The sequence below is a fragment of the Symphodus melops genome (assembly GCF_947650265.1).
Source record: "Symphodus melops genome assembly, chromosome: 5".
Classification (NCBI taxonomy): domain Eukaryota; kingdom Metazoa; phylum Chordata; class Actinopteri; order Labriformes; family Labridae; genus Symphodus; species Symphodus melops.
The window spans coordinates 23,540,354-23,566,586 of NC_136695.1; the positions used below are offsets into that span (position 1 = coordinate 23,540,354).

The 26,233-nt window shown below is 40.2% G+C and overlaps 4 protein-coding genes across 5 annotated transcripts in view; 2 read left to right on the top strand and 2 right to left on the bottom strand.

Annotated features, from left to right (window-relative positions):
• The window catches only part of tmem145 (transmembrane protein 145), a 39,371-nt gene extending 26,533 nt beyond the window's left edge, over window positions 1–12,838 (top strand). The window contains exons 8-15 of the mRNA XM_079343578.1: window positions 1,139–1,207; window positions 1,794–1,874; window positions 2,214–2,292; window positions 3,746–3,839; window positions 5,426–5,598; window positions 6,308–6,428; window positions 6,788–6,976; window positions 9,592–12,838. Coding sequence (XP_079199704.1) covers window positions 1,139–1,207; window positions 1,794–1,874; window positions 2,214–2,292; window positions 3,746–3,839; window positions 5,426–5,598; window positions 6,308–6,428; window positions 6,788–6,976; window positions 9,592–9,840 — 1,055 coding nt within the window. The 3' untranslated portion in view covers window positions 9,841–12,838. The remainder of the gene's footprint in view (window positions 1–1,138; window positions 1,208–1,793; window positions 1,875–2,213; window positions 2,293–3,745; window positions 3,840–5,425; window positions 5,599–6,307; window positions 6,429–6,787; window positions 6,977–9,591) is intronic.
• A 1,321-nt stretch (window positions 12,839–14,159) lies between these two features.
• mrpl17 (mitochondrial ribosomal protein L17) lies at window positions 14,160–17,692 on the bottom strand. Its single transcript, XM_079345057.1, has 3 exons — window positions 17,483–17,692; window positions 14,724–14,792; window positions 14,160–14,613 (listed from the first exon to the last, which is right to left on the bottom strand). The coding sequence occupies exons 1-3, from the start codon at window positions 17,654–17,656 to the stop codon at window positions 14,359–14,361; spliced, it is 498 nt and encodes a 165-aa protein (XP_079201183.1). The 5' UTR covers window positions 17,657–17,692; the 3' UTR covers window positions 14,160–14,358.
• Window positions 17,693–17,740: 48 nt separating this feature from the next.
• Window positions 17,741–24,916, top strand: LOC306824736 (trypsin-1-like). Of its 2 annotated transcripts, none has more exons than XM_079345025.1 (6): window positions 17,741–17,846; window positions 23,730–23,880; window positions 23,983–24,233; window positions 24,328–24,464; window positions 24,568–24,669; window positions 24,762–24,916. In XM_079345025.1, exons 1-6 carry the CDS (start codon window positions 17,783–17,785, stop codon window positions 24,807–24,809), a joined length of 753 nt encoding a protein of 250 aa, XP_079201151.1. In that variant the 5' UTR covers window positions 17,741–17,782; the 3' UTR covers window positions 24,810–24,916. The 2 variants fall into 2 exon arrangements, with proteins under 2 accessions (XP_079201151.1, XP_079201150.1); XM_079345024.1 differs by lacking the exon at window positions 17,741–17,846 and adding an exon at window positions 23,389–23,460.
• LOC306824743 (trypsin-1-like) lies at window positions 19,441–21,226 on the bottom strand. The gene is made up of 6 exons (XM_079345056.1): window positions 20,734–21,226; window positions 20,483–20,633; window positions 20,126–20,376; window positions 19,895–20,031; window positions 19,690–19,791; window positions 19,441–19,597 (listed from the first exon to the last, which is right to left on the bottom strand). The coding sequence occupies exons 1-6, from the start codon at window positions 20,771–20,773 to the stop codon at window positions 19,550–19,552; spliced, it is 729 nt and encodes a 242-aa protein (XP_079201182.1). The 5' UTR covers window positions 20,774–21,226; the 3' UTR covers window positions 19,441–19,549.
• Window positions 24,917–26,233: the final 1,317 nt, after the last annotated feature.

The window sequence follows — 26,233 nt, forward strand, 5'->3', positions numbered from 1 at the left end:
ATGAAGAGACGGCAAGATAAGTTTATGACAAAACTAGTTTTACTCTAAATTGAACGTAATCTGGATAATGAACTCCGAAATTAGACTAAAATTGCTTTTAAAAATCCTCAAATTACCTCCTGTGGTGTCATTATTATTATTTCTGTCCTCAGTATATAAGTTGCAAATGGAATTCCTTTCATTACTTTGAACACAGGGGGTTATGGAGAGTTTAGTCCTCGCTTTGCAGCGCAGTGGAATAAGACTTCATAATGAGGAGCAAATACATATTTAGACTCTGCTGGAGTCTCTTTGTGATTTTATGCAGATATTATGTGAAGCCTTTGAATCAACTGCTGTGACTGTATATGTATGTTGGGGATATAAACTGACGTGCAGGCTTCAGCTTTAATGAGTTTGACTTTAGTTGTTTGCAAAAGTTAAAATCTAACAAAGGACATTAGAACAAACGCAGAGTGTTCTGCAAATACAGGGGGGAAAAAATGGATATTTTCTTGTCATTACTTCTACCTAAATGAAAACTATTTTTGCAGTGTCAAAGGAGTTTGCATATAATGGAAGAGACGGACAAAAAAAAGGGACTCAACGTTCAAGCCAGGAGGAGATGACAGCATTTTTATTCATGGGACAAATGTTCCTCAGACAGCCATCATTTACGCGTCTTTGAGGAAACCACGGGAGGATTCAGCAGCCCAGCCTGTAGTTACAGAGGGCAGCTGTGAGTGTGTGTTTATGGCCCGTCCTCCCACCGTAAATTTTCCCTGGAGCCTCCCCTGTTTGTAGGGGTGTTCGGTAGTAAAATTGCCTGCTTAAATACACATTAAAATATTTCCTCCCGGATTGCTGGAGCAAGCAGAGAAGATGTATAATACCTCATCTCGTGCCGGGAAACACAAAGTATAGGTGCATACTAATGGGCTCTTCCCCCTTTATTTGGCCCCTTCTTGTGATTTTTTTTTATCTCCTCTCTGTCTCTCTCCCAGTGTACCTCTCTCACTCTCCTTCACCATCTGTTAGCATATCTCCATCCTTTTATCACTATGACGCACACACACACGCACACACACACACACACACACACACACAAAAGCAGACCTCAATCACCTCTATCTCATTCCTTTTTTCTCTCTCTCTGCAGATAATCTGAAGGGAAGACAGCTTCTTCACACAACCTACAAAATGTTTATGACTGCGGCAGGTGTGGAGGGTGAGATGTCTTCCATAACACACGCGCGCACACGCACACACTCACACACTCACACACAAACAAACAGAAACGCACACTCCAGATGAGGCTCTGGCACGGCTTCATCTCGTACCTTAATCCCAGCTTCAATGGCAAGATATTATCGTCCTTATTAGCCTCTGAATGGGAACTATAGCAAACAGCAGTGCTGTGCTTCAGTGTTCAATGGAGCATGCTGATACTGACGAACATCCCCACCTCCTCTCTTCTCCTCCTACCCCCCCCCCCTCCGCCCCCATCTTGCTTTCTTCTTGCTTGCTTGTCCCCTCTCCAAATCCCTTCTCAATTCTCCTGCCATCCCTAAAATTCTCTTTCACCCTCTCCTCCCACTTCTCTCACGCCTTCTGCTCCTTTCATCAATTCCTCTTCTTTTCTTTCTCACTTCTTTTCTACTTCCTGTTCGCTCTCTTCATTATCATCTCCCCATCGCTTCTGTTTTACATTTATTCCTTACTAATTTCCTCTGACATGATCTACCAACTTTCTCTCCTCTCCTCTTCTCTTCCCATCTAAATGTTCTCGTCCTTGCATCACTTTCTCCTGGCAGTGTTCAGCCTGTTGTTCCATTGTGTCTACTGGGGCCTGTATGCAAGAGATGGAGTGGGAAACGGCAGCCTGAAAATACTGGGTGAGTTCTTTTCCTGCATCTGCCCTGAATGACTGAAACACTGGCTGACTGCCTGAAGGAGTGACTGACGTACAGACTGACTGACGCTGTCTCTGCACTGGAGACTCACTCTCTGTCCGAGCAGAATGAACAAGTGGGCGATGACGGATGTGCTTGCAGGCCTGGAAGTTCAATAGCTAGTTTGACTGTCATAGAAGGATCATGCATGATTCTGTGTGTGAGTGTGGATGGCGTATGTGTGTAGTGACCTGGTTTTATCTCTCTCCTCTGATATAACAGATTCGGAAACCACAACCTAATTACCCTCTGTGTCTCCTCTCTCTCTCTTTCTCTCTCCAGGGAAATTACTGTTCTCCGTCAGTTTCTTGGTGTTCCTCCTCATGCTCATACTGTTGGGCAAAGGTTTCACTGTCACCAGGTGGGGGGTTAACACTGTGTGTGTGTGTGTGTGTGTGTGTGTGTGTGTGTGTGTGTGTGTGTGTGTGTGTGTGTGTGTGTATGTGTGTGTGTGTGTGTGTGTGTGTGTGTGTCACTTTGTACGGGTGTGTTTATGCTGCCACTGTCTCTGGCTGTTAGGCTGAGCTGTCACAGTCATAACACATTATCTCATGGCATGACAATGTCAGGTGTCAGTCAGAGAGCCAGTTAGTGTGCACTGGGTGTGATAGTTTGGATGAAGCCCTGATATGTTGTGAGAAAGAGATGCAATTTTGTTTTCTGCTTTTGTTTCAGCTGAAAATTAACATTTTCCCTGATAATGTTTTGGTTCCCCAGCAACTTTTTTTTTTTTTTTTTTGGCGAGGCTTTGTTGACATTTGCATGGGACAGCCTTCATCTCACAATAGAGTAATTACAGATGCTGTCCTATGCTGGAACATTGGCACACCTGATTGGACAAACGCCCTCCTTAGTTGTCTTTTTTTCGAATTGTCCAGACGACGATTAAAAATCCACTGATAAAACAAGACGGCAGCTCATGAAATTCTGTAAAAAAAATTAAGAAGCTTCCCCTCAAAAAGTACATTTCTAAGTCAGTTTTATGTGAGAAGACGGAACATTGATGCTCCTCAAACCTGAACAGCTTAAATAAATGGCTGCTCGCAGGTTTTTCACTTTTGATTTGCGGTGAGTCATCATCTAAGCCAGCGCTGGTAGTTTTATGATTTGTCCTGCTTCCGGCACAAGTGAAATCTCGTTTTTAGTTTTTTCTTTTTCCCAGGCTGAACTCCTGTAGTCATAACTGAGCGTGCAAGATTTAAACTGGCTTTTTTGACGGTGGGATTAGATCCTCCTCTGGCTTCAGAAGATCTCTCTCTCTCACTCACTTATTAAACCCTCTTTAAACCCCAGTGAATAAACTTAAAAACTGCATCTCCATCAAGCTCTAATAAATTGCTGTTTATCTGCGGTAAATGATAAGTTGACAGTTTGGAGATAACTAACTGACACTGACTTTGATATTTTTCCTCTGATGTTTGAAGTTGGATCAGTCTGAGATAAAGCTTGTGTTTTGATCAAAGCTTAACGCAGAATTTCTTCCATTCGTTGACTGCCACTGTGCAAATGAAGAAGTCTTAATTTCTGTTTGTGATCGCGGGCAGTCTTTTCAAAGCCTGCTGTGTCCACCAGCCTGCTTCCATTTTATATTTAGCAATCTCAGCAGTCCTTTGTGCTGTGAATGTCTGCTTTTAGATGAAGCGGTCTTCCCTTTGTGTGCAAAGAACCAGGCATGATCTTTTTGTGTTTTGTTTTTGTGTGTGGATTTGTTTCCTATTTTCTGCTGATTTCTGTCTGACCTCTGAGAATCCAAATGTGTGTGTGTGTTTGTGTGTGTGTGTGTGCGTATGTGCATGTGCGTCGCTGCCTGTCAGGGCGAGGATCAGTCACAGCGGGTCGGTTAAGCTGAGCATCTACATGACGGTCTACACAATCACCTACGTTATCCTGTTCATCTACGAGGCCGAGGTACGTACACACACACACACACACACACACACACACACACACACACACACACACACACACACAGACGCACACATTTGGAGGTACTGAGTACGAGATTTGTTCTGACTCGGCGTCTGCACTGCTGTTATTACTGTCTTTGGCTTTTTTAACAATCTCATGAAGATTCATGAAGGTATGAGGCCCACACGTCAACGTGGGCTGTAATGGCTTTTCCTGTCAACTCACTCATTACATTGATATATTGCTCAATATAAATATGCATCAAGTTGATTGTTAAGGGGGAAGAAATTTAAATGAGTTACAAATTATGGATCCAGACAGGCAACTTTCAAAAAGCACAAGTCCAGAGTTTCTTCCTACTGTACCTGAGAGAAGCTCCATGAGATCTCTACTCAGTAATAGATCAGTAGCTGTTTCCTTAAGATATCCTGGGGTATGAAGATTTACTGAGAGACCTCCCCTCTCATTATACTGCGTCTCTCTGTAGAGCTCATGAATTAATAACACACTCAGGAGAGTTACAGTTACATACACTTCTGCATGGCGTACAGGCCACGGCAGCGTCACATGTAATGATGGTACATTCAGTGCATTACAGTCTTTGAATACAGTATGGCAATGATCCAGTGGGAGTAGTGCAGTGAAAGGATCCAGGCTTAATTTAAACTGGAGCCTATAGCATCCCTCTCACTGCAATATGTGGCTGTGAAGCGGTGTGATTTATCTGCCGCCTGCCCTCTCACATGCTCCCTGCTATTAAAGAGCCAAACTCTGGGGAGCCTCAGCTAAAAATACGCCAAACTAGGTTACAATCAGAACTGAAATGGAGACTTAAGGTGTGTTTCTGGCACATGGCCTGCAGTTGGAAAATCTAACCGGCTCTGGTTGGATCCCAAGAAGCTCCTCCACAGCAAGCTGCCAGACCTATGCATTATGTAGCAAGAGTAACCCTGTATGGTCATCGCTATCCATTCACTGGACTGTGAAATGCAATCTGCGCACACATTCACCCAGAAACTTGCACACACACTTTTCAACGACCTCGATGTGGATGAGTGTCAATGTCAAAGACTAACGCGGAGCTTTGGCTCGGTCATCTGGAGCATCAGCTGAACCTCGAGTCATCCATCTTATTAATTAGAACACAGATTACGACGTGTCATAAAGCCCTTTGTCTACTTTGTTTAAAAGCTGAGCTGGTGAGTTTTTAAGTTTGCATGAATGTAATTTTTTCTTTCATTTATTGTTGCGTATCACATGAAGCCTTCACACCTGGATTACATTAAAGCACATTATCTGGATTATTTTTCTGTTTAATGCATAATTATCCCCTCACTTTGCAATACCCTGCACATTCCTCTACATATGTTACGCTCTATTTTTCTACAAATTGATACATTTGAACATATTTTATAAGATTCTGTAATATCTATATCATTTATTGTATGAAGTGTTTGGACAGTAGGAGTACTGCTGTTTTCAATTGTTTCATTTTATTTCTATGTTTACTGTCCTGCACATTAAAAACACTTTAAGAACTCACTTTGCTGTAAGCGCTGATTCAGATTCAGATGTTTCTGTGCCAGTTCTTTGACCCTGGCGAGGTCCTCTACGCCTACGACAGCCCTGCAGGCTACGGACTGATGGGCCTGCAGCTGTTGGCCTACGTGTGGTTCTGCTACGCCGTGCTGGTCTCCCTGAAACATTACCCTGAGAAGCAGCCCTTTTACATCCCTTTCTTCACCACATACACGCTATGGTGAGACCTGCTCAGCTTCCCTCTCTCTGCCCTTGCTGTGTGGATAACAGCACCTGAGCGGGAGATTGCAGGAGTAGGGAGATGCATGTTTTTTTTTCTGTTTGAGGTCTCTTTCATTTGAATAATTAATGCTGCTGTGTAAAAAAAAAAAAAATTCACAAGATAGCTTATGCTTTAGCAAAGCAAGAATGAGAAGTTGTTTATTCCACACTACCCCCCCTACAAAAGTGTGTGCCCAAACTCAGTGCTCAATTATTGTAGCTCTTTCCTCAGCTGATGAGGTCCTCCTCTATTAGAACAATGTATGCTGCTACATGGATATATCTATGTGCCAGACAGCTAAAAGCTCTGCACTGAGAATCAGTGCTTTTCATTTACCCTGAGAAAAACGTGTCTGCATATGCAGCTTTGCTTCTCTGCCCTTCACTCACTCAGTATAATAGCAAGAGCTTGAAATGAAGAGTAGATTACAAAGACTAATATTATCTCTGTATTTCTCTCTCATTGCTGCCACTATCTCCCGCCTCATTATCTACGCCTCTCCTTTTCTCCCATCTTTATCTCCCTCTGTGCTTTACATCTTTTTCAGACTCTCTCTCTCTCCGCCTCTCACCCTCAAACTCTTTTCTCATCTCTTTTTTTTCTTTCTCCGTTTAATGTGTTTTTTTCCTGTGCCGTTATGCTAAACCGTTTCACTTGTCTTCCTCAGGTTTTTCGCAGTGCCTGTGATGGCTCTGATCGCCAACTTTGGGATCCCTCGCTGGGCCCGCGAGAAGATTGTCAACGGCATTCAGCTCGGCATTCACCTCTACGCTCACATCGTTTTCCTCGTTCGTACCACGCAAAACACACTCACAAGCCTGGGCTGTTACGCTCTTACAGACCCTAGCACTTGTTCACATTATTCAACAGTCGTTATTGCCATTGTCAGTCATACATTATTCACTATCCTTGAGACATAACTGCCTCATGCTGATTGTCTCCTCCACACATCATTATCTGCCTCCTCCTCACCTTCTTGACACGTTGTTCTTCACTAATGGGCAGCCCCGCTCCCACAGATGTCCATTTATGTTCCTGCTCACTGAATGCTTGCTATATCTAGTCCTTACTTGGACTTTGCATGTTACCTCCTGTATAGACTGTATAAGTATAGTTCATATCATATATTTATGATTTTACCCCATAGATTATCACACGACCTTCAGCAGCCAATAAGAACTTCCCTTATCATGTGCGGACGTCCCAGATTGGGATACTTCTGTCCAGTCCAAAAGGAGGCGAGGGGACGGAGAGCTTCCCCCACCACGCCTACGGAAACAGCTCCTTCCTGGGAGACTCTCAACCCAACTTCACAGAACTGTTCTCCATTCAATCAGTGAGTCCAACTGAAGCTCTATCCACACATGCACCTCACAGCAGAAGATTATCCATGTAGGCAGACTCTCACCAAGGACGATTTCTGGGTTCATATTACTACTATATATATATATATATATATATATATATATATATATATATATATATATATATATAAAGATGTTTTCCCAAACACAACCTTATGTAGCCACAAAGCTTGACTTGAATACTATCATTGCCATGCTCACTTACTTATAATACTAATATCTGCTGCTCTCACAATCAAATAACCACTTGAATTTCCCTCGGGATCAATAAAGTATCTATCTATCTATCTATCTATCTATCTATCTATAACCCTGAATTCTTGCAGACATTTTACTTGGAGGCAAGGCAGAAGTGAATACAGATTTTTCATTCACATCTATTTATTTGTCCCCATTTATAAACAAGTGAAGTAAATGAAGGAGCAAAAACAGGTAAAGGCACCAGAATTAGACGACCAGCTCATTCAGCGTGTGTGTCTATATTCACTTTAAACAACCCCACTTAGCTGTGTTTGATTTGTGAATGTAGATTTCTCTAAGTGAACTCCTCTTTGATGCTTTTAAAATGAGTACGTTTTAGTGTCAAAGCTTGAAATGAAGCACAGTCAGATTAAAAGCCTCAGTGTCACTTTGAGGTTTGGAAGGAGACATGATTTTGAGGACCTTTCCTGTCTCTTCCTGTGGGCTGTACAATAGTTGAATGACAATGAGCAAGGAACAACGTAACACACACTGATATTAATAACGCACGGGTAATAGATTTTTTTTTACAAATGTTTGCTGTGATGATTTGTCTATGTCAGGGGGACTTTCAGATCTCTACTTTTACTTTTGAGTGGCAGAAGATGTGCTCTGAATCTCTGACCTCACACACAAAACAGGCTGAATCAGCAACAAATATACAACATGAAAAGAGAAACCTTAATGCTTGGTACAGAGATGACAAAATACAGAAGCTAAACGTCATGACAGGAAAGGTTTACTTAGTTTTCAGATAAAGAGACAACCTGTAGTGTTTATGATATTAAAAGATATTAAAACTCAAAGAAGCTAGTTAGCTAGCTAGTTGTTGTAATGTAGCCCAAAAAAAAAACCAAAAAAAAAACAATATCAATGTCAGTAGAGAAATGAAGCGGTTTTTCAATTAACATTGGAGAATGTTTGTAGATCAACAAAGTTGGTTCACTTGTTGTTGTGTAAAGGAAACTAATGAATTGTCTGACTTCCTTAAGGCCAGTGTTCAAAGAAGTGATGTGCTTTGTTCCTCAGGTTCTTGTTTGAAATCTAGCACGAAAAATTGCTGTGCTTGCTGCAGACATCTAATTACACTGTGAGACTCTGGCTGCTAACAATACAATGAAACAACATGATTTTCTACTTGCCCTTTAGTCTTTATAAGCCTGTTATCAAGGTGGGCATTAAGAGTTTCCCTTTTGTGTTGCTTAATAAAACACACTGTCTCTCCTTTGTTTAAGTGAAAGAAATGTTGTGTAGTTAATGACTTTCAGAGACGCAGTAAATCTCCATGACCAGGATTCAGGGGAACCCAATTCAGTGGGGCTTTATGTTTAAATCTTAATGTTTTGTATTATTTGCCCTGAAGCCAGATGAGGAGTCATCCAGAAAACCTTTTTTAGATAAAAAACAACTTCTCCCTTGCATGCCGCAAATATGGGCACACTTTAGAAACAGTGTACAAGTGTGTATTCAGTACAAAAACATCCAAGCTGGAGAAACTTAAATCATCCTCTGTTGACTGAAGAAACTTTGAAAATGATGAGGCTGTAATTACTACCAAAGCAAATACCTTTTTGAAACATTGTTTTTCTTTAATCTGATAGTAGGGATGTAAAGATTCATTATGGGACGGTTAAAAATCTATTCAAAGGTGTCAAGATCACATCGGTACCATGAAAAATTAATTGCAGTAATATCGTGAGCGTCAGCAGCTGTAGAGCAGAGGCGCTTGGTTGTAACAAGCAGGCGTTACCATGGTAGCTGCAAAGCCTAACCATACTAACAAGCAGGTTTGTAGCCTCGCTTGCCTGAATGAGTGCAAGAGCCAAAGAGATTAAGAGCTGCGTAGGTGTTTTCATGAAAAAAATTAAAGGACTCTTTTTCAGCCTCATTTTGTAAAATACATGGTGAGAGAATCGTATCGGGACTTCAGTGAATCGTTACATCCCTAATCAATAATGAAAATCATTGTTCTATAATCCTGGAATGTGCATACAAGTTATATTTGTCTATGTACAGCACATGGATTTAGTTGTAAAAAAAATTGTATAATAACTAACTTTATAATATTCCTACAATATCTGCAAGGGTCTATCATGCAGGGCATGCTGAGATAATGTTTCGTGGTCTAAAGGTTGTGGAGAGTAAAGTAAGTGAACTGGAGGTCAGGAAACCGAGTACAGGTGTCGTTTTACCTAACATAGCATCAGTGAGTTGTATTGGAAACTGTGAAAATGTGATGTATTGTCTGTTACTGATACAGTGTCTGACCCATATGACAGTTCTGTGACCTCCTTCCAGAGGATCAAAAAAGGTCAACAGTTCAAAATGCCCATCTTCTTTCCTCCAGGAGCCAGTGAAGACGGTGGAGGAGACGGTGGCCCGTAAAGGACCTGAGGTACCGAGGAACAGCGAGCAGAAGATCATCACTACTGCAGCAGACCTGACGTCGATACTGCCCCCACCTCCGCCTCCGATTCCCCCACGCCTGGCCACACGCTCGCCACCCCTACCGCCCCGTCTTCCTTCCTTTACAGAGTATTTCAGCATGCAGAGCGGAGCAGGAGGAGGAGGAGGAGGGTTTGGAACAAAGGCATGAGACTGAGACAGAGACAGGGAGAAAGAGTTGGGATGGCACAGAGAGAACAGACTGAATGAATGCCATTATAAAGTAAAGAAATGTCAGAGTGGAAATCAAGGTTTTTCTGTTTAAGACAAAAGAGACGGCCAAAATAAAGTGTGGATGGAAGACAAAGAGAAGTCATCAGAAAAGTGATTCTCTTAATGGTCCCCTTTCAACCTGTGAATGAAAATAACCCTGAAGGATATGAGTGAAGGTGGAAATGGCTATGAGATAGGAGTGCTGAGCTTGTTAAATAGTAAAGAAGCAATAAATATTTAATGTTGACCAGTAAGAGGCACACAGGGAGAAAGATGACAAAGTGGATGTAGCCAGAGCAATAGAATGATATCTGTGCACGGTGCGGAAACGAACAAAATCCTTGAAATGCTGTTATTCAAACATTCATGAGGCATTGATGGTATGCCTGGAAGAGTTTGTAAATAGCTTAAACAGGGCAGAGCTTCTACTCTATATAGTTTTATTTGGAAAAAAAGGAAACTTGTTTTTTTTCCACATCATTAAATTCCAGTTGGTGCTGTGAACATCAGAGAATCTCATGCCATTACATTTATGGATTACATGTAAAAAAAAACAACATTTTTTTAAATGTTTGAAACATTTTGATAAACCATAGATATTTACTCTTAATGGAGTTTGTTGGATACATTCATACTCTTCTATTTCTACTTCATTGCAGCTGGTTATTCTGGATTGATATGCTGACGTGTAAATGTAAAATGTCATGTTTACTGTGGGCACTCGTAAAACATGCATGTTTGTATTGTATAGCTCGTCCAACAAACTGATATATGTACTCCATGTGACCATACAATATTGGCTTATTGTGTGTATTGAAGTCTATAAACCTTTGTATGTACATACAAAAGGCTTCAGTTGAATTTCCAATTGGACAAATTCCATTTAAACCCTTCTCGAGATGTCAAACACCATCTCAAACTAGTATTATATGTTATTGGTTTTGGATACATTTTTACTAGAGTCCAGAAAATGCCTGCTTTAAAATGTCATTTCTGTGTATGTAGACGTTGGTGAATGTATTGATGCAATACAGCACAAGGACAGGGGTGATTTTCAAGTTACTGGCACACTTCAATATAACATTGAATATTTGTCCTTTCTCTTCTGTCGCTCTCACCTGCAACACATCCATGATTTAATAGCAGGAGGCTGCACTAACTTTATCCTCACCCCTGTCTGCTACCTGAAACCTGAGTATTTGTTGGTCTAATCTTATTGTTAAAAGCTATACAAATATAAATAGTTTTATGTCCCCTAAAATTGAGCTAAAAGAAAAAAAAAGCCTTGTAGATGAAATGTGAAAATGGCAACACAACTGTACATTTTGTCTGTCCTGCATGGAGCACTTTAATGTTCCTGGTCTTAGTCTGTTTATTCGTGATGATGTCACTTTTATACAACTGCTTTGAAACCTTGTATTCACACCGCACCCAGTAGTATTAAAGATGCATAAGCCTGTAAATACACCACTAGCTGTCCGGAGATTTGAAGTAGCGCATCATACTTAGCCAACATAACTGAACTCTAAAAAATAAATTGATAAGTAATGTAAGAGTGTCATTGATACAGAGATTATCACCAGCTGTCTACAATTGCATTTCAGAGAGTAAAGATATCAGTGAAGGAAAAATAAAAGAAATCACCTGTTTAATCTCAACAATTCACTGGATTAGTAGAAGTGGTGGTATTCGGCTAATTGACTATATGCACATAAAGGCTAGTTACTTTTAATGTCACAATGGGGAAGCTCATATGCTGTTGTAATGTTGTCCTCCTATTTCTCTTCATCCAACATAATACCACATTAGCTATCATCAGAAAAATGCCAACCTTAGCACTAAGCTAATCTAGCTAGTATTACCATTAGCAAGGAAGTAGCAATAATGTTAATGTTACTCTATGAAAATGTTGGATAATACAAGAGCAATGGGATAAATTGTTTATTAATGTTGGAGTGCCGTTAGCCTAGCGGTAATGCACCTAATGCATGGGGACTACAGTCCTCGTCATAATGGCGGGTTCAACACCATCCTTGACCCTTGAATGTTAATGGTAGCTATTTGATTGTGGCTAACAGTGGTATCAGTGGATCAGAACTAATGTGTTTATACATTAGGAAGATAAATGTCTATATATATTTTTTATCTCAGCTTACATTGGAGCTAATACTGGACGGTAATGAGTTAAAACCCTTACGCTACTGTTAGACAAGTGTATCTAAGCTTTTAGCTGTTTCCTACCGAACATTACAGTTGTCTAGGAAGGGACTGAATGCTGACCTTGCTTTTCAAAAGAATGATTAAATAAGGAACGTTATAAAATCCTTGCTAACTCTTATGCTTGCTGAGAAATGGTGAAATGCTAACATTAGCTGTCCTCTGATGGTAGCTTATCTGGTATTAAATGTTTTAACGGAAACAAGTGATTGATTTAGTCTTTGTAGCTGATTATCAATTTGGAGTTGTTTATGACCATTTTTCAGCCTTCTGGCAATTGTAAAACAGCTGACAACACACGAGAGTACAACATTATCTCAGCATCGGAGCTCCCCACCGAGTGGATGATGTCAAAGGAAAATAGCCACAGTGTGAAGACAGTGAATACTCCACTTATTCATCAGTGACAATTTTGCTGTAATGCAGTACTTTAAAATGTTAGGATTGTGGTGTGTAACTTATTCAGGTGTAGTCAGAGATGTTACGTGAAACAGAAGGATCCTTGAATTACAGTATAAAGCATTAGTGTGGATCATGTGTGGTTAATATTAGGCGTATATGCCATTTTGTCTGCTGTTGCCTATTGTTATGGTTGCCATGACGTGACTGAGTAGAGGCTGGGTGATTCGGCTAACAGACACAACTACCAATACTGCATCACTTCTTTAAACTTGTGTGTATAGTGACATGCAAGAACAGGACTGAGAGGGAGAGAAGTTGGAAGAAAAGAGATTATGTATGCATGACAGAAAACAGCACAGCTTTAAGGCGACTCAGATCTGGTTAAGAGCACATCTCTGAAGCACTGTTCAAATGCATTTTAATGGTGTCAAATGACAATTCTAATTATGCTGTACATATAGACTTTTTGCCAAAATAATTAAAAATGGTTTTATTAGAGGTGTTGTGTGAGTGTGTTTGTATGATTTGGCTGCAGTTTTTGGTTTGAGACAGGACAAGGGCTCGGGTCCAGAGGAGTCGGTGTAATATCCATGAATCATATTTAGTGTGTTCGCATTACAAGAGTTCATTAAAGTAAAACACCACGGGACACAATCCAGGCTGGTCACAATCTGACCTCATTATTTCACTGTATCCCTTCTCTGTGACTGCTGAAGTGCAGTCACAACAAACTTCTGCTTTTACAGCAACATTTGAAAATGGCTTCAGTCTTCGCCATCGCTGTTACATAATTTTTTAACAATTTGTAAGTTCAGGATTTAATTTATGTCCCAATTATTTTTATATAATTTTCTATTCACACAATGAAACTTCCTACATTTTTTTCTCTCATACTTGCCAGTGACTGAAACCGGTACCAATGATAAGGCGTTGAATATTAGTACATAAATATCTTAATATATCCCAAATAAAAATGAAAATAATTCCATCAATAGATTCACCTATAATGATGTATTAAATACAAATATCATCGTGCTTTTTAGGAGTTAGTTATTTTTTTTAAATCTTGATCCTATCAATAAATAAATTAGAGTTATTGATTTATAACTTGAATGGGTTTAATGACCGCTTTTATAAGTATAAGAAGAGACCGCTGTTGTAGCGTAAGCCAGCATCATAGGACAACACAACAACCTGCTGAAGTGTTTGAAGTAGGACCTGACTGATTGGGATTTTTTGGGCACAATACTGATGTCAGGGAGAGAGAAAAATCAAGCGATGTATCCATCTGTCATAGATCTTTCTTACATCTCTATAGATATAGACATACATTAATTGCCTTGATCCCTTAAATGCAGTAATCAAATGTGGAAAAGATACAGAATGAAGACAAGATGGTCACTTAACTGGAAAGTAACCGCATGTACGTGCATCACCGTGAGAAACTCTGGAGAGTAATGCCGTTTGTTGTAATCCATATAGCACTCTACTGCTACAAGAGAACTGCTAGAGAAATGCTTTTTGACGGGTGATTAAATCTAGAAATATAGGCGCAGATCAGCGATAAAATTAGCCGATGCAGAGTCTACTAATATAATATATGGTCGGGATCTAGTATAAAGTAAAGAGACAACCATCTTTACAAAGTAATATTTATTAATACATAACAGAAATATTCCTCGACTGCGAGCCCTGGAAATTAAACTGTTCCTTTTGGTGTAGATACGCATGTCTCTTGAAGCCACTATGTGCAGCATTGCATGTGACTCTTCAAAAGCATCTCAACACCTCGACCATCAGTCTTCAGCTCACTGATCCATCCTCAGGTTTCTTCTCATTAAGCTTTGGCTGCCAACTGTTGTGCCCTCTCCTCTCTGTAGCCTTTGAGCAGCTGGTTAATGAGAGTGAGCTCGTTCTCTTTTCTTACAGGATAGAGAGGAGGGAAAGGGTTGCCTTTGTACTCCAGGACTGCCATCTTCGCTCTGTCCAGGTTCTGTCTGTTCGGGATACGAGACATCCTCGTGAAGCCATTTGTCTGAGTCTCAAACCGTGGAGCGAGGACCTTGAACAGCTTTGGGACGAGATCCTTCTCCTGGAAAGAGTGAGCAGAATCAACTATAAATAAACTTCCCAGCAACTATTTGATATTCAGAGGCAGGAAGCATGAAACTTCACACAGTTGGGAGAGCAGCAGATACGTACCGTGAGCCAAAAGCTCGCCATTTTCATCGCCTTCTCATCAGTGTCTCCCTTTTTGGCGTAGTCAACCAGCTGGTAGAAAGGGAACAAGAGCACACTTTCATTTCAGAGTGAGTCTTTCGATAAAATAATCTGGGTGAGTGTGTGCTGTGGGACTTCCTCATGTTACATTCTTAAAGGGATACTTCACCCATTTGCATGAAGCTTTGTATCATTAGAAACATGGTAGCAGTGTTGAATGGTTGTGAGTCCAGCCCTCATTTTGCCCTGAGACGAGAAAAATATGTTTTTCTTTGCCTGGAAGTTTTCTTCATGTGATGCAATATGACGCTTTTTGCATCACATGAAGAAAACTCTTATTTAATGGTTGAATACTGATTCAAGCACTAAGAGAGAGAGGCTTGATAAGCCACAGAGAGGAGGCTGTTTCTGCAGCGTGTTTATAATGAGATGTTCAGTGTAGAGCTGCAGCTATCGAATATTTTAGTAATCGAGTATTCTATCGAATATCCCGTCGATTAATCGAATAAATCATACTTTTGCTTAATTAAGGTTTAACTCGTCTTGGGTCGTCCCTACAAACCTGCTTCTTTGCAGTTACCATGGAAACGCCTGCTTGTTACAGCCAACCACCTCTGCTCTACAGTTGCTGATGATGCTCACCATACTACTGACGGTCCCAAATTCACTTTCTGATTCACTGGTCAAGGCGGCAGGTAGATGAAAAATACAGGCCAAACACGTTTTAATGGCTGAAATAACAAATAGTGTTTTGTGTAGCCGACACATCTATTACAGTACATTTAACTGAGAAAGCATTATGTTCTGTTGAATCAATCACAGAATCAATCATTATATGTCAGATAAGGAAATTGAGAAACTTTAAATACATATTTGCTAAATTATTATTCCACAAACAAGTTCTGTGTTGATTTAGCTTTGAAGACATCAGACATTTAATATAATCAGCCTGTATATTGTTAAAAGTGTATCTCTGTCTGCTCCTGCAGTGCGCTCACAGACTACAGAGACAATAGACGTGTCTATGACAGAGACTGTGAGAGGACGTTGCTATCGTTATGTTAGCTGCAAACACGGAGAGAGTGAACGGAGAAAAGCCGACCGTTTGACCGGATCACGTGTTCCCGACTCGGTCGTATGGATCACGGATCAACTGTGTGCTGACTAAAAGTTAAAAGGGGCACACCGCGCTCGCGTGTGTGTGTGTGTGTGTCCGTGTGTGCGCGTGTGTGTGTGTGCGTGTTAGCGCTGTGTGTAAGAGAGAGGAGCAGGTAGCTGCAGCTACATTAAACGTGTTTTATACTCATACCAAAGTTTTGATGACGCAAAAAAAAAAAAAACTTAACGAAGCTTCGAGGCAGCGAAAGTTCCTCGATGAATTTTTGTAATCGAATTATTCGAGTTATTCGAGGAATCGTTTCAGCTCTAGTTCAGTGATCACATATTCCTGTAATGTTCGACGTCCATATACTTGTTCTGTCAAAAAAGTTACATACTGTTTTGACTATTGGAGAAAATGTGATTTAAATTCAAATGTATCCTAGATTATTAGAGTGAAGTGGAACTGCCTTTACATAGAGGAAGGCGGTCATATACACATCCTGATGAATTTAGTCCAGAGGAAGAAAACAACTTTATATGGTGGAGAAATGGATGGCTGGACAGCTCTGGATTGAAGATTTCAAAAGGCAACAACTTGATATGTGAGACCCAATCTAAAACACATGCTCTGTATGAAATGAAATAGATCAGTCTTATTTATTTGATCTGTAAAGCACCTATCACACTGTTTGTGGTGTTTTCATCATATGCTGTACTCTTTTTTTTGTAATATGTTTAATGGTACACATGTATGTTTAACCATTTGTTGTATTTTGCCATTGATAGATAGATAGATAGATAGATAGATAGATAGATAGATACTTTATTGATCCCGAGGGAAATTCAGATTTTGTTTCAGTTTAAAAAGAAAAAGGAAAGCATGACATGTTGTGAGAGGACTTCCAGTCAAACCTAAAGTAAGGCTGACAATGAATGTACAGCAGATGTCACAAACACTAATACATAGAGAAGAAAATATGACGAGTTATATCTAGCCCTCGGCTTACAATGGTGGGTAAAGACAGGAGCCACATCCCTTCCTTTCTCTACATTTTATTTTTGAGAGATGGTTTTTTTTTCTGCAGTGGTCTTAATCATCACAAAACACAGATCAAAGCTGGACATTGAAAATAAAGTGGCAGTCTAACAGACGCTTGTCCAGACCTTAGAAAAGATGTAGCACAAAGCAAGACCACTCCAGTCAAATGATTGCAGGCCTGGAAGTATGTAGAGGGGAGGGGATTTTTATCTTTATTTATTTAAACCAGAATCCAACTTGTGATGTCACAAACTCAGAAAATTTGAAACTGAGCATTTTTCTCTGTGTGGTAGGACTTGTGCAGACCACAAACAAATGACTGGGTGGATTTATTTTTAAATTTGGTGGGTTGATAGACACTCACTCAGGTTACCCAAATAAATATTAAAAGAAACACTGTAAATGTGGATTTTTCACATAATGTCCCCTTTAAATATTATCAAGCGATTAACAACTCTAGTCTTAACTATTGACTTTTTGAACTTTTAGGACAACACCTTAACCCAGTATTTATTCGCTGATGCTTTTTCTGAACAACAACAACAAATAATAATATATCCTATAAACAGTTCTTAATGAATTAGTGAGCCAGCATCGTTACCTTTTCAGCATAGAAGCGGACTTCGTCAGCTCGTGCATACGTGGTTTCTATCCTCTCGTGCCGGACCAGTCCTGTCAAAATGTTCCGAAGCATGTTGATTCGTGACTGAGGACCCAAACCCATCTTTCGGGCCACCCGGCCGTGGGAGATCAACATAGCCAACGAGAGACGCATCTTTCCCGGTCAGCGAGACTCCCCGAGAACAAAAACAACGAACAACAGAAATGTGCACGCAAAGGCTAATATTTAAGGGTTCAAGTCAACACAAACCCTGAGGTCAGTTATGTCAATGCGGAGATAATGGGGACTGCCATTACTGGTGCGTCGTCGAAATGTGTCCGACGTTACAAAGGCACGTTTGAGTGTAAGTTCCGCTTAACTCCGCCTCATTATACGAGATCCGTTGTTCTAAAGATGATCTGTTTTATTTTATTTTATTTTGTAAAGATAATAGTTGCAGTCTATGGATGATCCTCACTCTTCCCAGGAACAGATAAAATAACATAGACTTGGTTGGTTGGTTGTTGGTAGATCAAACTGATCCATAGGCTATTGGGTTTTCATACACTGTATTAAGTAACTTTTCAGACACATCTCCTGACCCAATAACTTTCTCACTCAACTACAATTCAGGCCAAACAGGGCTTTTAAATTTTAAAAGTAGCCTGGTTTAAGTGTGTTTAAAAATGTACACGTTGAAACCTTGTGAGTTAAATTTGTATGTCATGTTGTTGCTCTGGCCTGCTTTGATTACACAGCATGTTTTGAACAGGCTATAATGATTCTCCTGACCTTGGCTCGGCCCTGGATGCAGGTCCAGATGAGCTTTTCTCACAGTCAGTCAATATGGCATCTACTGATAAAACATCTTAAAGTGATAGGATCTCGGTCTTGTCTGTTGTGATACTTTACTTTTAGACATTTCTTGCACTTCTTATGGCATCTTTTCCAGACTTGATTCATTTAAATCAAGCCTTTTTCATAATCATAAACCCACCTGCAGTGCTTTTGTTTCTTCCATTATATGTATTCGTCCCTGAATTTCTATTGAGTTTGCAATTTTGTGGTCTGCTCTAAAAGCAAAGGGCTTTGCTTTCATTTCTTTTTAGGATAAAAGGCTATTAAACCAAGTAAATTGAAGAAAAAACATGATAGAGACAGAGTTGTGGAAACCCGTAGCCTCCATTGTCAGTCATCATGTCACAATGATTTTATTATGCATACCATAAAAAATGACACTGACAATCAGTTCACATGATATATAAATAATTGGTAACACTATTTGCATGATTAGAAGTTTTAAAGTTGCCCACTGCTTTTTTTTAAGCTGCACTTTTCAGTCATTTTCTAAGAAATGGTTGCTGTTTATTCTCATATTGTCTGTTTGTGCAATACCAAACCGTGCTGCTGAACAATTCTTGATCTGTCAGAAGAAATCTCTTAACCTTCATATGCATTAGCAGCATTTTAAATGGTCATCTTTCATTTAACCAGTTCAAACTTAAGACAGGTTAGAAAAACTGAAAGAAAAAACAAGGTTTGACTTTTAATACTTTATTGACTCAGATGGAAAGTGGCTGCACATTTTTCAAAACTTGACAATAATATTCGAGTTAGACTGTTCGAAGACAAGCAGCTGAGTAAGAAGGGCGTCACATGATCAGACTTAGTTGCTGGCCAGAATGTAAACATTATTATGAGACTTGATGGTGATTTCTCTGTTTTGTGAGCGAGCCTCATGTGGACACTAAAAGAACTGCAGTTACTTTTGTGTTGGCCTCATTTTTTTTAATCCAGAAACTGCCACTTCCTAAATCTGAACGTGCGAGCTTATCTGATCTGAGTATGAAGTCATTATTTACAAAAAGTCACATTTAAGAATTCATTTAGATTTGTAAAAGAGAGTTAACCTTTTAACTTCTGATCTTGGAAATAATGTCACATAAAGCAGACTCATGTGTTTTGCTTTCATTTTTTTATTTGTCATAGTGTCCAGTAAGAAAAGATGGAACATGAACAGACAGGATGTTGAGCTGTTGACTGAACTTTTTGATCAACTTTGATCACTTAGTTGCTGGCCATGGTGCTCTCCAGCCAGTCGTTGAAGAGGCAGACCTACAAACAGAGACAGAACAAGGTTTTAGCATCACAGCTTCAGGGATATCTCATTACTGGACACTTATTCTGAAGAGATAGTTTAGATTTACCTTGGCGTAGACACCGGGGTGATCCCTCTCGGCACATCCGTATCCCCATGACACAACACCCTGCAGCTGACCGTTGCACACGACGGGGCCACCAGAGTCACCCTGAGAAAAGAGAGTGAAGGATTTCAAAGGTTTAATTAACCTTAAAGGGTCAAACAAGAAAATTCCCATTCCTATATTTGTGTCTGAACATTCAATGACATACCTGGCAAGAGTCCTTGCCTCCCTCCAGGTATCCAGCGCAGAACATGGCATCAGTGATCATGCCGGGGTAAGAGTTATCACAATCTCTGTCGGACAGGATGGGGATGTTCAAGCACTGCAGCTTGTCGCCGTTAGCAGCTGAGAATCAAGAGAGAAATGCAGAGATCAAAATGGAGCTACAAAGCATTACAGAATTACAAAAGAAGAAACCAATGCAGCATGTCTTACTCACAGGAGCTCATGGTGTTGCCCCAACCGGCGACCTTGCACATGGTGCCAGCGGAGGCACAGCTGGTGGGCAGAGCCACAGTCTGGACGTACTGGTTGAGGGTGGCGGACTTGCTCAGCTTGATCAGCATGATGTCGTTGTTGATGTTGTAGGAGCTGTACCTGGGGTGGCGGATGACGCGGGAGGAGGTGATGAACTGCTCGGTTCCCTCGTTGACCCTGATGTGGTGCTCTCCAAGACGAACCTCAACACGGCTAAAGAAAAAGACAAAAAGGGGAGGAATTAGAAAAAAAACACATAGAAATTTCAATAAATAATGAAGCTGCAAACACCTGAAGAAAACATGAGGAATGTGCTTACGACTTGTAGCAGTGAGCAGCAGACACAACCCAGTCCTTGTTGACCAGGGAGCCTCCACAGAAGTGGTAGCCAGACTGCAGAGAGACCGTATGGGGCTGGGAGTGGGGAGTACATTCATACCCTCCGACGATCTTGTCGTCGTCGGTGGCGACTGAAAACACATAGAATGTACAATAGTAAACAACCAAGAGAACATTTTTAGATTTCAGTGATCAGAACTAGTTGATAGATGCAGAAAATCGGGTTCTTACAAGCAGCTCCGATGAGCAGAATAAAGACCAGAGACCTCATGGTTATTGAGTGATCTTGTGGATGAGGGACTTTGGTTGGAGGCCGGCTTTATATATGATCGTTCCTCTTCTAAGACACACCCAAAGGCTTATTTTGGACCAATCAGGATCCTGAAAAATATTTTGGTCCTGGAAAAGCAAACATTTGCCTAGCTGTGGGATAGTGTACTGATACACTGCATATGTTAATCGCTATCAATCTGTTTCAAAGAGAATGGAAAATGCTTTTATTATTAATTTTTTTGCATCAAATGAAAAGCATGTTTCCCATGACCTGTACTTGCTGGCTGAATAGATGCAGAATGCATGTTTATCCTTTAAAATGTCCTCTAAAGGAAAACAAACGGTGTGGTGAACGTTGACATGGATGGATCGTGCTGTAAAGACGTGCGTACAGCTCTGCAGATGGCCTGGTTCACAACCACTGTTTGTAGATTATGGCTTTTACAGGAAAAGCCAGCCTGTGGAAACGCAAGAAAAGGTCACTTCATTGTAGTGCCAGCAGATATACAACACAGAGAGAAAAAAAAACAAATACTGTGTCAAATCAAAAAGGAGAATGATACTCGATGAATTCACTGTTTGTTATTTTTCATCGTCCCTGACTTTACTGTTGACGCTTGACGTTACTGTAATGCACACCAATAATAAGAACCAATTCATTTAAAGTTCTGCAAAGAAAACAAAAAACAATCCCCTGAAGTACAAGCTACTTTTTAGATCTTATAAAAGTGATGCTGAGAATGTCTACCAATGATAAGCTTGAATCACATGGATTATATTGGACACTGAAGAGAGGAACATGACTCCTTAAATAAATGAATTTCCCTACAGTGTTTAGATCCATCTGAAAATATTGTCCTCAGTGAATTGAGGGATGAACAGAATATTATAAATTAGGTTCATACATTTTATACAAATAGATTTGCTTACACAGAAATATAAATGTCATGGAAAGTAATGTGTTTATAGAAACAACCTTCGACCTGAATGTGCAGCCTGTGGATCAGCTGAGGCGGCATAAGCTCAAGAGAGTATAAACAGTTCCGTGAAACACCCGGATGAAACATTTGAATGATCCTTCCAACTTTGTTCTTCCCGCACACTTTTCTTTCTTTCTTTTTTTAAAGATTTATTTTGTGGGTTTTCGTGCTTCTATTGGACAGATAAGAAAGTGAATAAAGATGGAAATCAGGGAGAGATAGAGAGTGTGGATTGACATGCGGTAAAGAGACAGGTTGGATTCGCACCTGGCGGGCTGTAGCCTCCACTTGGGACGATGCTCCACCATCACCCCACACGGCCTCGGTATGGCGAATCGATTTCCTACAAAGAGTTTAAAATTTAGACCTTTCTGGGAAAATTAAACTTATTTAGCTAATTAATTAATCTAAATGCCACATACAGGACTTGTTTAGACACATGTGCACATGTTTTCATTACGTTATATATTGTCCATGAGAAAGAACAAGAGACAATCTTTGAAGAATATTTCTCTCCTGAAACTACCATAGCTTCTTCAAAATCATCACTTCGGTGTTTTGTGCCAGTTTTTAATTTAAAAAATGTATATTTTTAGAAGAGCAGTGAGGAAATATAATCTTACAAATGTGGTACTTTAAAGATTATTCATCACTGTTCTGCTAAGGTTTGTATGTCCACAGTGGACTGAGGGGGGAAACGCTTTGGACCTGGGTATTTTAATTTAACTATGTACAATTGATCGTTCTAAAACATGTGACTTTTCACCTTGAAAAATATTTGTTGGTGGTTATACTTACACAAGTTCCTGTTGATCAAAAAGGGCTGTGTGAAATAAGTGATTACCTCTCAAGGTCTCATATCTCATATCTGAATCAAGTGATCGAGCAACAGATGCTGAGAATCACACAGCTGTGAAATGTTCACACATATCTAAATACAGAGTAACTCGAGTCGCTGTGCACTCTGACCAACTTTCAACACAAACATAGTGGATTCCAACTTTTGCGAACACAAAAGTTTATGTCACGATAGTCATGGAGAGAACTGAACTGAAATCTTTCTACACCAAAAAACTAAAATCAAGAAGAAAAAATGTAGCAGAACAAATATTGCACATGTTTGCCATGCAAACTATTAGATAAAGTATTGTTATTTTGAGCAAGTGGTGCTGTGAAAATTGTCATTTACTGTTTAGTAACATTTTATCCAATTAAACAGCATATCATATCTATTTAGTTTAAAACAGAGGAATCCCCATCAACTCCCATTATATACATAGACATATATTTATTCTTTCAACTTCAACTTCCTGTAAACACTGTAAAATCTGTTGCTGTTTTATTGTATTTGCTTTTGCTCTGTTGTCATTTATATGTAAACATATTTATCTTTTTCTTCACTTTGTCACAATAAAATAAGTGAAAAACAATAATACGACTTATGAATTGTCATTCTAATTTTAAAATGTGTTGACTTCTAAATCGTCCAAATTTCAGCCATGATAAGTGTTTTTAATCTGATTAATCCCAACATCCTGCTGCTGTGATGTGATTGGCTCTTCACTGACCAATGAGCATGGTCAGAGAGCAGGGCAGCTCTCCCGACTGTGAATATAAAGCAGAGCTCCAGGTAAGGTCTCTCATCGACAAGATCACTCAGCAACCATGAGGTCTCTAGTCTTCGTTCTGCTCATCGGAGCTGCTTGTGAGTGTGAACCTCTTTACCTTCACGCTCTGCTGACCTTTATCCTTTAACTTTACCAAAGACTATCCCAAAAGTGTTTTTGAGTTGATAAAGGTTTAAGTTATCTCTAACAGTCCTGGAGTCTAAGTCTAAGTTCTCTGATGAATAATGCTGACTTTGGTGAAAAATTAAAAGCAATAGTATATTTATATTAAAGTGCATTTATTTTGTTGAGAATGTTTGACGTCTTTAAACCAACTAATAATAAGTGGATATGTGTGTATCTTCAGTTGCCCTCGACGACGACAAGATCGTCGGAGGGTATGAATGTACTCCCCACTCCCAGCCCCATACGGTCTCTCTGCAGTCTGGCTACCACTTCTGTGGAGGCTCCCTGGTCAACAAGGACTGGGTTGTGTCTGCTGCTCACTGCTACAAGTCGTAAGCACATTCCTCATGTTTTCTTCAGGTGTTTGCAGCTTCATTATTTATTGAAATTTCTATGTGTTTTTTTCTAATTCCTCACTTTTCTTTCTTTTTTAGCCGTATTGAGGTTCGTCTTGGAGAGCACCTGATCAAGGTCAACGAGGGAACCGAGCAGTTCATCACCTCCTCCCGCGTCATCCGCCACCCCAGGTACAGCTCCTACAACATCGACAACGACATCATGCTGATCAAGCTGAGCAAGTCCGCCACCCTCAACCAGTACGTCCAGCCTGTGGCTCTGCCCACCAGCTGTGCCTCCGCTGGCACCATGTGCAAGGTCGCCGGTTGGGGCAACACCATGAGCTCCTGTGAGTAAGACATGCTGCATTGGTTTCTTCAGTTGTAATTCTGTAATGCTTTGTAGCTCCATTTTGATCTCTGCATTTCTCTCTTGATTCTCAGCTGATGACAGAAACAAGCTGCAGTGCTTGAACATCCCCATCCTGTCCGACAGAGATTGTGATAACTCTTACCCCGGCATGATCACTGATGCCATGTTCTGCGCTGGATACCTGGAGGGAGGCAAGGACTCTTGCCAGGTATGTCATTGAATGTTCAGACACAACTATAGGAATGAGAATTTTCTTGTTTGGCCCTTTAAGGTTAATTAAACCTTTGAAATCCTTCACTCTCTTTTCTCAGGGTGACTCTGGTGGCCCCGTCGTGTGCAACGGTCAGCTGCAGGGTGTTGTGTCCTGGGGATACGGATGTGCCGAGAGGGATCACCCCGGTGTCTACGCCAAGGTAAATCTAAACTATCTCTTCAGAATAAGTACCCAGTAATGAGATATCCCTGAAGCTGCGATGCTAAAACCTTGTTCTGTCTCTGTTTGTAGGTCTGCCTCTTCAACGACTGGCTGGAGAGCACCATGGCCAGCAACTAAGTGATCAAAGTTGATCAAAAAGTTCAGTCAACAGCTCAACATCCTGTCTGTTCATGTTCCATCTTTTCTTACTGGACACTATGACAAATAAAAAAATGAAAGCAAAACACTTGAGTCTGCTTTATGTGACATTATTTCCAAGATCAGAAGTTAAAAGGTTAACTCTCTTTTACAAATCTAAATGAATTCTTAAATGTGACTTTTTGTAAATAATGACTTCATACTCAGATCAGATAAGATAGCATGTTCAGATTGAGCACGTGGCAGTTTCTGGATTAAAAAAAATGAGGCCAACACAAAAGTGCAAGTAACTGCAGTTCTTTTAGTGTCCACATGAGGCTCGCTCCCAAAACAGAGAAATCACCATCAAGTCCCATAATAAAATGTACATTGTTACAGCAGAAATACATGTTTACAGACTGGCTTGTTCTCTATGGCTTAATTCTTTATCATTTAAAGCTGTGCAGGGTTTGAATTTTTTGACTCATTAAATTCAATTACCGTAAATTCCGGACTATTGAGCGCACCTGGATATAAGCCGCACCGGCTAAAAATAAGTAAATAAATGTATTTGTACATATATAAGCCGCACTTGATTATAAGCCGCAGGTGTTCACGTTATAACAGAGCTATTTACACAGAAAGGCGTGACACAAAAATATTGTTTTAGCTTTTAATTAAATACGTACTACCGGTAACATCCGTAAATACGAAGCCTACTGTAAATCCTTGATCGAACAGTGTCTGTAACACGGCTGATGAAAAAGATTACCGTAATACATTTCACAAGAAAAAGTCCATCCATTCACTGACTCGGAATGACTTCATTACTCACTTCCTCAGTGTCTTTTTCGTTGTCGCTGTCAGTGTCAACTTTACGTGCAGCAGCTCTATTAGCTTCTTTGACAGCCAGCTCGATCGCCTTTAACTTGAAAGCTGCATCATATGTATTTCTCCGTGTGTTTTCCATGATGAGGGTGCGTGCATGAAGCGCAAAATGACTGATATTAAGATCCGATGTGACGAGGACAAATGTTTTTGCGGCACAAGCTCATTGTCCCCCAAGAAAAATCCATAAATAAGCCGCAGCGGAGTAGAAGCCGCAGTGCTCGAAGTGTGAGAAAAAAGTAGCGGCTTATAGTCCGGAATTTACAGTATATTAATTCTAAGGGTAATTAAACATAATCAGGGGTGAGGACGACCTCACTGACTGGTGTAGGTCAGACTTCTCTTTATGTTTATACCATAGACTGTATAAAGAATTAACAGTGCAACACCTCACTTCAAGTGAAGCCAAAAGATTCATGACCCGACTGACTGGCTGCAGTATACAGTAGATCATCAATCTGTCCTCCATGTAAACAGATGGGAAAAGAGTCAAACTGTAATATCAAAGTACAAGTCTGATTTCGGTCAGAGAGGTT

Coding starts and splice junctions, on each gene's coding strand:
- mrpl17 (XM_079345057.1), bottom strand. CDS start 17,656: ATGCGTCTCTCGTTGGCTATGTTGATCTCCCACGGCCGGGTGGCCCGA. Junction 14,793..17,482: donor TCCGCTTCTATGCTGAAAAG/GTAACGATGCTG, acceptor CCTTTCTACCAG/CTGGTTGACTACGCCAAAAA. Junction 14,614..14,723: donor TGGCGAGCTTTTGGCTCACG/GTACGTATCTGC, acceptor CACTCTTTCCAG/GAGAAGGATCTCGTCCCAAA.
- LOC306824736 (XM_079345025.1), top strand. CDS start 17,783: ATGGGGACTGCCATTACTGGTGCGTCGTCGAAATGTGTCCGACGTTAC. Junction 23,881..23,982: donor GCTGCTCACTGCTACAAGTC/GTAAGCACATTC, acceptor TTTCTTTTTTAG/CCGTATTGAGGTTCGTCTTG. Junction 24,234..24,327: donor GGGCAACACCATGAGCTCCT/GTGAGTAAGACA, acceptor CTTGATTCTCAG/CTGATGACAGAAACAAGCTG.
- LOC306824743 (XM_079345056.1), bottom strand. CDS start 20,773: ATGAGGTCTCTGGTCTTTATTCTGCTCATCGGAGCTGCTT. Junction 19,792..19,894: donor GAGGCAAGGACTCTTGCCAG/GTATGTCATTGA, acceptor CTCTTTTCTCAG/GGTGACTCTGGTGGCCCCGT. Junction 19,598..19,689: donor ACCCCGGTGTCTACGCCAAG/GTAAATCTAAAC, acceptor CTCTGTTTGTAG/GTCTGCCTCTTCAACGACTG.